Source organism: Semicossyphus pulcher, unplaced genomic scaffold (genome assembly GCF_022749685.1).
Source record: "Semicossyphus pulcher isolate SPU_LCO1_2020_fin unplaced genomic scaffold, fSemPul1.0.p SCAF_9, whole genome shotgun sequence".
Lineage (NCBI taxonomy): Eukaryota > Metazoa > Chordata > Actinopteri > Labriformes > Labridae > Semicossyphus > Semicossyphus pulcher.
The window spans coordinates 24,496,162-24,508,352 of NW_027211770.1; the positions used below are offsets into that span (position 1 = coordinate 24,496,162).

The 12,191-nt window shown below is 37.6% G+C and overlaps 3 protein-coding genes across 3 annotated transcripts in view; all 3 read right to left on the bottom strand.

Moving 5' to 3' along the window:
- Window positions 1–1,165: 1,165 nt before the first annotated feature.
- srsf10a (serine and arginine rich splicing factor 10a) lies at window positions 1,166–4,610 on the bottom strand. Its single transcript, XM_069656384.1, is given in 6 exon segments — window positions 1,166–1,241; window positions 1,243–1,346; window positions 1,490–1,503; window positions 1,803–1,922; window positions 2,038–2,664; window positions 4,537–4,610. Coding segments are annotated over 5 exon segments (465 nt in total). The 5' UTR covers window positions 2,189–2,664; window positions 4,537–4,610.
- Window positions 4,611–5,171: 561 nt separating this feature from the next.
- Window positions 5,172–5,995, bottom strand: fabp10a (fatty acid binding protein 10a, liver basic). Its single transcript, XM_069656647.1, has 4 exons — window positions 5,929–5,995; window positions 5,650–5,822; window positions 5,345–5,434; window positions 5,172–5,240 (listed from the first exon to the last, which is right to left on the bottom strand). The coding sequence occupies exons 1-4, from the start codon at window positions 5,993–5,995 to the stop codon at window positions 5,190–5,192; spliced, it is 381 nt and encodes a 126-aa protein (XP_069512748.1). The 3' UTR covers window positions 5,172–5,189.
- A 1,972-nt stretch (window positions 5,996–7,967) lies between these two features.
- myom3 (myomesin 3) overlaps window positions 7,968–12,191 on the bottom strand; it is a 57,048-nt gene continuing 52,824 nt past the window's right edge. The window contains exons 32-36 of the mRNA XM_069656281.1: window positions 10,824–10,987; window positions 10,690–10,726; window positions 10,484–10,506; window positions 10,329–10,384; window positions 7,968–10,242 (exon numbers count right to left, since the gene is read on the bottom strand). Coding sequence (XP_069512382.1) covers window positions 9,973–10,242; window positions 10,329–10,384; window positions 10,484–10,506; window positions 10,690–10,726; window positions 10,824–10,987 — 550 coding nt within the window. The 3' untranslated portion in view covers window positions 7,968–9,972. The remainder of the gene's footprint in view (window positions 10,243–10,328; window positions 10,385–10,483; window positions 10,507–10,689; window positions 10,727–10,823; window positions 10,988–12,191) is intronic.

The following is a 12,191-nucleotide window of genomic DNA, read 5'->3' on the forward strand; positions in this document are numbered from 1 at the left end:
GGGGGGTGGAGGTGGCTGTGCTCTTAGTTTTGCTGTTCCACTCAGTCTATCTACGTGACCCATTTACTCTGGTTTCTTTTCTCTCCGCTTACATGTGATTCTTTCCATTTCTTTAATCTCTTCCATTGTTAGTTTCCTATTATGAATAGATGGTGGTTTAACGTCCAACCAATTTCACAAATGTGACATCTGCTTTTTCTTTGAATAATTTAAATAACCTTGACCTTACGGCTGTAGATTTTACATTTTACAAACCAAGTAAGTTAGATTAATTCATAATCAAAATAACCACTTATTGTCCTGCAGAAAATAGTTGTATTAGCTCTACCTCAAATGCAAACAGTAAGACCTGCATTTGCATCAATCCATGAGTAATACTAATCTAATATCTTATGTAACAGTAATATTCTAAGGACCATAATCTGCTTTGACCACTTCTACTCTTAAAACATTTTACTAACCATATTACTGTATTTAACTATAACTATACAATAGAGTATGTATTGCAGTGTAACATTAGTAAGTAAAGATCTAAATACCTCCACCACTAAATATAGGAATTGTATACCCAAGGTGAAGATCTTTTCTGTTGCTTTCATCAACACTAAAGCCAACTGTACTCACGCCCTGCAATCTACGTCCCAGTACAGCTCACTGAAGGAGTTCAAAGGTCAGAAAAACAAGGCACAAATGTATTCCTTTAACAACATGACGTACCAGGTGAAACCAATAAAACAAGGGTAATAGTACTAAGGAACACACCTAACTGTTCCATTCACTGAACAAGCACATGACCGCAGCTCATTCGGACATTTTGTATCATTAATACCAGTCAAAGGTTAAGGCAGGGACTTTCTGCAATTCATACATCATTTATTGCCACTATAGTTACAGCTATTATAGTTTACAATGTGCCTGCTGAACAATAAAACTGCACCTGAAACAGTGCAGCTAAGGCCAGAGCAGATGGTAAATACAGGTAAGTCAGGGTATGAAGGTTTATTTGACTTTATTTCATATTTAAGTAATACAGCAACAATGTAACCAAACTGAAAAAGGCATATTCACAAATGTATGAATTTAAATAATGCTAAATTATATAACAAATATTTTCTTAACAAAACTACAATTTTTCATTTCCAGCCCAGGGCCTGGAGTGAGAGTATCACTGGGACATTGATATGTAGTAGGAGTGGGACGGAGACTGTGCCAAAGAATATCTCTGGGAGCTTGAGGTCTTTGAAGTCTTCAGCCGGGCTGTGGGACCTGGAAGGTGAAGGAGAGCGGGATGCAATGTGGCTATGTGAGCCAGGTTGGCGGTGTGTCCTCTGGTGGTCAATTTGTACCTGGTGGGATAACCGTTACTTCTCAATGATAAAAGTGCAATATTAGTTTAACAAATACAGAAGTCCCTGCTTATTTTAGATTATGCAAGATGAGATATCGGCCTACTTGTAGTTTTCATGGCTTCTGCTGTGTCTTTGTTGACTGTAGGATCCACACCTGCACAGAAAACAAAAACACAAACCTGTTTTTCCAGGTGTTATGTAGGTACTGTAATAGACCGGTTGTACTACTTGATATGAAGAACGAAAGAACAATGATTGTGATTATGTGTGGCACCCTTCTCTATCACAGATGGGATAGGTTCATAATAGTTCAGGTGAGGCTGAAAACAAGTAATGATAAAATAAGGATGAACGTTTCCGTGTGTTGGGGGATAAATAAAGAACAAGATCAAAATAGCACAGCCAAAAGACAGATATAAATAAAGATTGAAAAAAAATGAGCCAACCACTCACTCTCTGGAGCTCTCAGTGTGGCTTCTTGTCCTGTGTGTATCATAGCTGCGGCTATGGGATCGTCTCTGGTGGCTATACTGTTGTTGTAGCGGAAGAAACTATGAGGGGAGTTGCCTTCATCTGGTTAGGAGCTTAGTGGACAAATTTGAAAAACATATTAGGTCATTATATACTTAATATTTTCCGAACAGTACTGAGTGTATGCTACTTAGATTAGAATTAAAATTGTTCTTACACTTTCCGTCTCCCTGAGAGAGCTGGATCTTGATCTGATGGCCACAAACCCATTTTCGGTCCAGGTTGTCAAAAGCATCTCCTGCATTTCTTCGTGTTGCGTGCTGTGGTGTTAAGGCCTTTATATTGAAACACAAAAAGGCTGCACACATGCACAAGATTCACAATAAAAAAGGCTGCAACACAGGTTGAAACTTCATGTCAACTGGACCTAGTAATAGTATCAGTACGTTGATACATTTTAGGTAATCATTTTAAGTGAAAATTAACAGTGTTATTGACTTCAGTCTGCAATTAAACAAGCAAGTTGTGAGGACAAGACAAACATTGATGATTATCAGATTCGGTAGGATACAAAAAGTGTGGCTTGTTTCCTTTAACCTGCTTGACCTTTGACCTTCAGCTTGATATTTATTGTCTTGGCAGAAGAATTTGAGCTTTCCTTCTTCCTCCCTTTTGGTTGACAAATGGAAGCCATGGTGCTTTATTTTCTCCTCTATGATTTTTCTCTCTGTATTTTCCAGATTCCACTCCTGCTGCGCCTGCACGTCTTTGGCTTGAATCTACTCAAGAACCTCCTTTCAACTTTCTTCCCGTGGTGTGGGGTCTCCAGAATTGTCTTGCCACTCTAAGGCAACATCAAAAGAAAAATAGGTTAGGAATAAGTTTAAATCTGTTTATAAAAAGCTGCGATTATAACAAATTATTATAAGAATATAAGACATACAGTAAAAGACATTCACTTGATATGGAATAAACACTTCAAGTCAAATTTAAAAACATTTTTATAAGAAAATTAAAGGAATAAAGATGTCTTCTACATCTACATCAATAGGCCCATAACGACCAAACTCATTCATGAGCGTGTCATGATATAAGCACATTTATTTTGCTGGGTCATATTATTAAAGCTTGAGCCAAGGGCGCAAGGTAAACACAAGAACTGGTGCCAACACAGCAGAAAACAGTAGTTATTAGCAGACTAATCCAATTACTCCTCCACTTCAAAAGGAAGTTCCTCATTTAACGGTGTGATGGTACCAATAAAAGCCAACCAGCCAGCCAACTTCACACGTACAAAGCAGCCTTAATAGCCAAGAGTCGCGGGGGTTAGTTACTTGAAAAATATTTGCTGTTTCGCTAAATTGTCCATAGCAACATATAAAAAAATGTCACGAAGGAAGTACACATTAAAAGAAGCTTATAATTGTCATAATGTCATCTGTCAGCAAATTAAGTCATTTGAATATGGATGTGCGCTTAATATCAATAACAGAAGCACACTGGTGAAACTTTCCTCTCAAAGATTATGTGCATGAATTGTTTGTTACCATTGCTTGAGTAACAACTTTTCAACCCATAACTGCAAAACAACTTCTTTTATTCCATGCCATCTGCAAAAAATACCATTCACATCCATTGTGTTGGACTTTTATTCACAAACCTTGCACATAAATGCCAAACATTTTGCACAGCTCGACTACTAATAATAAAAATAGTGAGTGAGTATGACTTTTGAGATTTGGATAAAATTAATAACGCCGTAGGCTGTAATTTTGATTTCAGTAATAATCTTTGATATATTATGGTCATCTTTGATATTAAACATTAGAGCTTGACTGTGATGTAACTTAACTTGTTACTTTGCTCTTTTAAACTCTAAGGGAAAAATGGACAAACGTATTAAAAGTTTGAATAAGCACTTTGTTAAATACCAAACTTTCTTACTTACTTCTAATAAATCTATCCAGAATGCTACTACAGCCTGCGTAGCTATACTTGTACACTTAGAGCATTTATGCAAAGTTTTGAATAGGGACATACAAGTTTTAGGAAAAGTTCAAGCTAGGAGAAAAATAAAAATAGACGTTCAGTTAAGTAGTTAATTTACATGCACGTTACGTAACTGCATTTAATCAACAGAGCCATTTATTACAGTCAAGCTACATTATTAATTTACGTCCATTGTTCCCCAGGGTGGGCTAGGGGATGAGGGGAGTAACAATGAATTAGAATCCAGGAAAAAGAAGGGATGAACAAATTGTAGGCAAATTTAAACGATTTTTTTTAATAGCCTCCTCTCTCCTGCCCTTTATACTCTTGCCTTGATTGCTTTAGTTGACACAGGTGAGCCTAATCACCTTCTGCAGCAAGGGCAGAGGAACACACAGGAGAGAGACACACAGAAAAAACAACACAAACCACGGCACCTAACATCCACGATAAACAAAAGCAACTTGCTTCTTAATGGAAGAGACAGCTCCGTCAACAGTCTTTCAGCTCATTGTTCGCTAGGTAATTACAAATTACATACGTAAATGTTATTAAGTTATAGTTGTTAGCGGTTATCTATAACAATAGTTGGTTAAAAATATAACCAAAACCCACACACTGTTTGACCGTGACGTTAACGTCATTACATATTTTGTTGATGACACATGCTTGCTAACACACTAGCATTACGTTACCACACACCAGCAGGGTTAACATGAAGACATACCTGGACTCGTCTGAGATATTTCTAAAGAAGAGAGATTACTTGGGCGGCCGAGCTTTCTAAAAGCTGACACAAACTACGTGGTCAAAATGTTCTCTTCGTACTGCGCATGCTCACAGATGTGCAGCCTCTAATGCACACACACACCTAAAGTAGAGTACAGTCCTGCATAGTATCTGCGTTTAATAGAAGCCCGTTTCTGCCAACATGGAGAAAAAGATTTCACAAGTCATTATAGAATATTTCAATCTAAAAGTAATTAAGTTAATATCTAAAAAAATACAGACACACTTCTCATATATGACTAAATTATCTGGGAATAATGACTAAGTAAGTAGGCTACTCAAAAATAGTGAGTTAGAATCTCGTTAAGTATCAAAAGGAAGAGAAAATATGTCATAATTATTGAGAAAAATTACTCATAATGTTGTAATTCAAAGTCAATATTTTGACATACAAAGTCACCATTTGAGATACTACGGCATTACCATCTATTACTCAAAAATGTTTGGCTTCCATAGCTGTCGGCCTGAGGATGTTAGGAGAGGACCTTTACTAAACCCAAAAGACGTTTGGCATTTGCTAAAAATTAAACACAAACACTTTTTTACGCAACACTTTTATTTAAATAGACATTGGTTTCTTCACCGCCAAAGTTACATCTTCTTGCTCCTCCTGATGAGAGTTGCTGAGCCCATGGTCATAGTCTGAAAATGGGATAAAGGAAACACATTCATTTCTTTGCTCGAGGTTCTCAGAAAGCATATATTTATATTTTTTTCCTTAAATGTGTAAGAGAGTTGTACTGTACCTCAATCATCTCTCCTCCCTTGAGCTCCTGGATGTGGCTGGACTTGCCAGTGTTGCAGACGAGTCTGCCACCCTCCATATTGACGACGCACTAAGGGTCAGAGGAGGAGGCAACACATATCAGAAACATACGCAACATTATAAAAACTACGGGCACAAATCATTGTATTTAATGTGATACTTACTATTGCAGGCTGATTACTTTACCAACATATATGTCCAATTTCTTGAACACCCCCCACACACACACTTTTTTAAATTTCAGCCTGCTATGTTCCTTTCAAAATAAAAGTTAGAATTACAAACCTTCATCTTTTTGCCATCCAAGGTGGTGATTTCAGCCTCCTTGCCGATGGTAAAGGAGTTGGTCACAGTCTTTCCAGGGGTCTTGGAGGTAACAACAAAGTCATTGCCGGTCTGCTTGATCTCAGTAATCGGCTTGACGTCTTTGGCCAACTTAATGACTTCTGGTGGGAGTTCTGCAAGCAATATAAAAAAAAATTTGTTATGATTTACAAGTAAAGACAATACATTTCTTTATATTCGTCTGCAGCTGTACCACAGGCTCGGTTTCATCTTTCTCACCCAAGGCCTTGAGGAACTCCTCGTAGTTCTCCTGGACGTATACCTGCCATGTTCCGTTGAAGGCCATGTTTTCTGGATCTGGATTCTCCTTTACCGAGGTGGGCTGGAGGCTGTGACAGCTGTGTGAAGCTCAACACAATGTGGAGAATGGTACTAAAGCGCTGCACTTCTTATACAGGAAAGCAAGGGGGGTTCCAGCTCTATGTCTAATGAGTAACAAACCCCTCTGAAGTAATCGCTGCTGTTTGAACAACCTGGAGGACACTTACTCCTGTTTGACCAAACCTCAGCTTCCAAAAAAATGAATTTAGATGTTTATTTTTTGTCACGTGTGTTCAGGAGCTGCACTGATTAGAAATATGTACATATTTGAAAATTTACATCAAAAACAGATATAATCGAGGAATAAATCGTGGTCTTTACTGTCTGTTCAAAGAGTTCGGAGTGGAGCTGAGAAGGTAAACTTTAGAATCAAAATCAGGAAATAATTAATCTAGGCCCTTTTTTTATTGTAACCTTAATTTTGCCAGAAACACTCCCACTGAGATACAACATCTCTTTAACAGCAGCATAAAGAAATTATACCTTAAAGATATAATCTGGAATATTTTCATGTAAATAAATGTTGGAATGAGGTAACACAATGGTGATTGAGCCTATGGCCCACTGATGAAAGCCTTTGCATTTGCAGTATTAGTGATTGGCTGACTGGTGCGACTTTGCGAAAATAAAAAAATCACGTTTTCCATCACCCAGCAGTGGTTGGTCTGCCAGAGAGGGTAGGCGGAGCGGGGCGACTGCTTTCTGGTCTCTGCGAGTGTTGCAGAGATCGATGACTACAGATACAACTTCAAAAATAAGTGAAAATCCAAAGAAAAAGAAACAAATCAGATGAAGGCAAGCAGTCTAAAAAGGAGGAAAATCAAGAGTTACAGGCGTGACAAAGAGATCCAGCCGTAGATGTCTTGTTATCTCGAAGTGTGCTCCCTCAATTGCCGTTTATCCCCATAAGGTGTGGCCAAAGAGAACGAAACTGAGATCTTCGAGATTATAACTTTAAAGAACAAAAAAAAGAATTAAACAATACATTTGCAGTCTTCAGGGACAGGACATATGTATTTACTGGTCAAACAACACCTAATTGTGTTTTTTAAATCTTTCCATTCTTATAAATAATATTGTTTACTTTGCCGCTATTACCAAGATGAGGGAATGAAAACTTTAAAGGCACTTTTACCGAAGACAGGACATGTTCCAAGAATGACATAGGCTACATAATTTGTGACCAAAAGCTGCAGCTACTGAAAGTTTGAGGAGTCAGCAGAGAACGTGAATCAGAAAGCAGTTCATATCGTATAGCCTCTTATAGAAAAATGCACCTATGTTTGAGCCGAAGGTTGTATAAGGAACGCAAACCTTCTCATTCATTTTTTATGCTGCAATGATCTGTTCTTAACTCAGTCATGCTGTTGCAGAAGCAATGGCGTTATACTTTATGTAAGGTTTTGAACTTTTCTTTTGAGCTGTTTGCAATCACATGAAAATAAGACAAGCAAGATGAATACTTTTGATATTTTAAGTTTGTATGTGAAGAAAAAGTGAGCATTTTAAAAACATGTTAATTAACTGCATATTCTGTAAAAACATTAAGTTTTGTATTACTTTGTTCCACAACAGACGCATGTTGTGCTTATCAAGTTTGAAAATGTGACTACAGATTGGACAAAAGGATGTTAGCATTTGTTTAAAAAAAACTGTTACAGGTCAATTCACTGGACCTTAGATTGTAAACGAACTCCATGCACGTCTGCAACCTCTCTGCCGTGTGCCATTGAACCTCCTAAGGTGAATCTACCTTTCTGACTGGGGCCCCTGCAGTAGTAGGGTTAATGACACTACGGACTGTTTGTTTTGAAAGTGCAAGACTCACAAAGATCACTGTCAATATCCCTCACAAAGAAAGAGGAGTCTTACTGAATAAAAAGATGAAGAAAGGATATAGCATAAGTGCTCCAAACAGAACAAAAGGTGAGTATAAATTATTTTTATGCTTTATTCACTACACACACAAACACATGAGATTCAGAGTGCAGGGTTTTACAGCTTTTGTCATGACAGGTGGCAAGTTATCAACTGTCCCAAGGCCATGATACAATGATACAATGTTAGGTAACAAGCACATGAAGAGAAGCAGATTATAGGGTAAGCTTCTCGTACGGTGACCAGCTGGTTGTAAATTTTATCGCATTAGTTTTGTTTTCTTCTTCTTTAGTTTTTTGTGCCTTTATGCCGGCTGTTTGCAATATTTTAATTTTATATATATATATATATATATATATATATATATATAATTATTATTTTATATATTTTTTATTTTTATTTTTTATTATTGTCTTTATATATATATTTATATGCCCGCCTTATGTTAGCTGAAATATATGACAAGTGAGAAGGCTTTTTGTTGACACTTGTAGAACTGGCTTCTTGAGGGGACATAATTCTGGCTCTGTAAAGTAGGAACTCGAAGCCCTTGAGAGTTAAATGAAGAATTACTAGCAATGAGATAATATTTGTTATGCTCCAAAAACAAGATTTATTTGGGAACAAAAAGAAAACAGAAATAATTTAAGTATTGAAAATTTTCAACCTTACAATTTTTTAAATTTGATGTTAAAATGATTTTTGCAAGAACGTAAATAGAAGATTGTTGTCATTCTCTGTACTTATAGATATAGATTTACAATTACGATTACTACAGCCTTTATCATTACTCTGCTTTTCGCGCTAATTTATTTTTTTTCGCTAATTTTCACACTAGTGTACCACTATTATTGGCACTGTAACCATAAGTATGAATTACCTGTTGCTGTTGATGTAACAAGGACATATGTTGTTGTTGTAACAAGAACATATGTTGTTGTTTCTCTCTTTGCCTGTCTCTATCCTGCATCTCCTTCTATCCCACTTTTCGGCCCATCCAGTCGAGGCAGATGGCTGTTCAACATGAGTCTGGTTCTGCTCGAGGTTTCTGCCTGTTAAAAGGAAGTTTTTCTGCCAATGTGCCGAATATTGCTAAGTGCTACTCGTGGTGATTCATGTTGGGCCTCTCTTTAAATAACATAACAAAGAGTCGGTCTTGACCTGTTCTTTTTGTAAAGTGTCTTGTTATGTTAACAAAGACCAGGAATATGATTATGAAATATGATTTGGCGCTATACAAATAAAATTTGATTTGATTTGATAGATATGGTATTTATGGATATAGAGGACAATCGGGTGGTTGTAAAGTCTTGTATACATGGTATCTCAGGTGATGTCTTGTTTACATAGCAGATGTGTTGTATGTAGAAAACCAGAAAAAGTCTCCACCCAGGAAGGCACCACCCTGATCAAGGCAAGATGGCTGAAAATGTTTGGTGAATAAAGCAGGGTGTACTGGAGAAGAGTAAACTTTGATGAAAATTTTGCTCATGTTAGCCAACATCACCTAATTTTAGGCACCAAAAGCTAGTAAATATTACAAGGCCAGGTATGTCTGAAGCAGCAGATCCTCCGAATGTATTAACTTAGGTGCAATTGAATTCAGCTTTTCATTTGATAGTGGGAAATTGTCTTATTTGTTCCAAAGTTACATAATCTCACTTGAGTTAAGAATCTGTCTCTATTTGAGCTGTATAAGCCTGACTAACAGGACTCTGTAAGTGTAGGCTATGGCAATGTTACGGCATGTATTGTTTACTATTATGAAGATGGCGCCGCTCTAGTGGCAGCCTGTTACAGCTCTTGTCTGCCGCTATTTTTTTCCCTTCATTTTTGTTGTCTGTCTCTTTGCTGCTGTTCAACACTGGAAATTTCCTCATTGTGGGATCAATAAAGGTTTTCTTATTCTTATTATATTATATAGACTGTTTAGATGTTACATCAACCTCAATGGACATATTTTAAATGCTAAAAAGTTATTTCATGCTCGATAACGTCTATACTTGAACATCTACCCACACGTTATCTAACTCTCTATCCATCCTGCTAACTTTGTTTGCAGTTTTAGCTCATGTCCACAGCGTTTGCTGGAGGCTTCTCTCCATACTTGTAAACACTCACGGTCACATCGACCGTTTCAGAGCCGTACTTGTTGCGCACAAAGATGCTGTATTTTCCGGAGTCTTCCACGCTGACGTTGTGGATGGTGATGGTGCTGCACTTGGGCTCCTTCGTGACGGTGAACTTGTTCTGGTCCACGATCTCCTTGTCGTTCCTGAGCCAGAAGATCTCCGGGGCCGGTTCACCGTCGATGAAGCAAGTCAGACACAGAGACTAAAGAGAGGATGAGGACGAGTCAAAAATATTCAGTAGGTCTTTAAAGGTTAATAATATCACAGCACAGTATGATTATATCATACCTTGCCCTCCATGATGGCCACCACATCAGGAAGACCCTTTGTCACTTTGCCCCGATCTGAAACAAAACATGCAACAATGACTCCCTGCTGACACCCACTGTTAGGACCTTTTAATCCTCGCTGTGAACACAAATAACACATAACCTGTGACTCACTTTTCTCAGCGATGGCCGCCTGCCTGAGGGATCAAAGCAAAAGGTCAAATCGATGTGACATTGCACCGTGTCAGGACACATAAACTGTGCCAAGATGCTTTCAGTGAAACGTTTTTTACTAATAGTCTGTTACCTCGGACTGCTCTGTTTTCTGTTAGAGTCACAGCAAGCCATGCATCATGGACTGCGTGTGGTGCAGCACTTACTTTAACCTCTGGTGCTCCAGCAGGGCCTCAGCCAAGGCTGTTGATAATAATAGTAATAAAAAATTAGGTTGCCACACCTACTCTCTTAAGTCTTATCTTAATATGATGTTTCAGCTTCGTCGAATCAAACTCACCTTGTCCAGAGAGTTCAAGATAACGTTTGTGCGTCTGTTTTCCATCGAACATCTCCAAGGTGTATTTGCCTTTATCGTTCTCCGTTGGGTTACAGATTTCAATCCACACTTTCTCCATACTGCTGCCAGGCTTCATCCTTGCTTCCTGGTCAATCCTCCTCTCCCTACAAGAAAGAGATCAAATGCTTTTTATGCTTGAGACATTACAATGACAAGGTCCTGGCAAAACAACAGGCACATTAAGATAAGATAAGCTTTATTGAGCCCCCACAGGGTAATTTAATCGTTACAGCAGCTCACAAAAAGAGGCTAATTAAATGTAGCTTATATAATAATTACTTAATATAGTAATTAAGTGATAAAGATAGAAAAAATACACTGTTAAATAATAACAGTAATAAAAATAAAAACTCTTTTCTCTTGTACATAGATACCCTGGGTTTTTATTAAGGACATAATCCTGTTTTTGCCATTAACTAAATGTCTGGAGTATGATGGTTTATAAACTGTCAAAAGAAAATATACAAAATTCAGTAGCAGGTATTTTTTATCCAGGACTTTGGCAGACTGAATCACACAAGGTGAGCTGTTTGCTCACTCTTTTGTAAAGGCTGTCCTTTAATCCTCCAGCAGATGGTGCTAGCAGCCTTCCTTGAGAAACCAGTTACACCACCCTGTGGTAATTATGTTTTACATGCAATAGCTTCTCTAAATGATCACAAATGTATTAAATCTACTGTTACAGTCATTCAGTTCAGTATTTTAATAGACAGAAGAAAAAACAAGTCTAGTGGAACATATTTCACTTTTTCTCTCTCCTTTTGTCTGTTTTTTGTTTGTGTTTTTCTCCGGTATGGTTGTTCTCCCACTAACAAGCAGACTTTATAATAGCCTCAATGTTATTCTACACTGTCTGACAGAACATAATGTATCAGTTTGGTCTAAGTCTTCATTAAAGCCACAAATCAGTGAACACTGAGTAAAATATGAAAACCTCTGATTGGATGTTTAAATGTGTTTCACATTTTCTTGTCCATTATTTTATACACATTGTCAGACTGATGTATTGGGTAACTAAGCAAACTTTACCTGTCCTCTACAATTTCAAATAAAGTTATGGGGTTTTGAACAAGGTTTCGGCTTCACATTATTGTGCTCTACTTAATCGATTATTGCAGATAAGTAGGATGAACCAGGTGTCCAGATGTGTCCCCAGCTGCAGCGTAACAACATTAGCATGCAGACATTAAGATCCAGCTCCGCTGTCACATTTAAGCTCGTTAAAGTAGTTGAGCTTTTATCAGCATTTTTTGCGTCTGAACTTTAGTGAAGGAGTTTGCCATCATGAAGAAATGTCACAGTCATTTA

Coding starts and splice junctions, on each gene's coding strand:
- fabp10a (XM_069656647.1), bottom strand. CDS start 5,995: ATGGCCTTCAACGGAACATGGCAGGTATACGTCCAGGAGAACTACGAG. Junction 5,823..5,928: donor GGAGTTCCTCAAGGCCTTGG/GTGAGAAAGATG, acceptor TATTGCTTGCAG/AACTCCCACCAGAAGTCATT. Junction 5,435..5,649: donor TGGATGGCAAAAAGATGAAG/GTTTGTAATTCT, acceptor TCTGACCCTTAG/TGCGTCGTCAATATGGAGGG.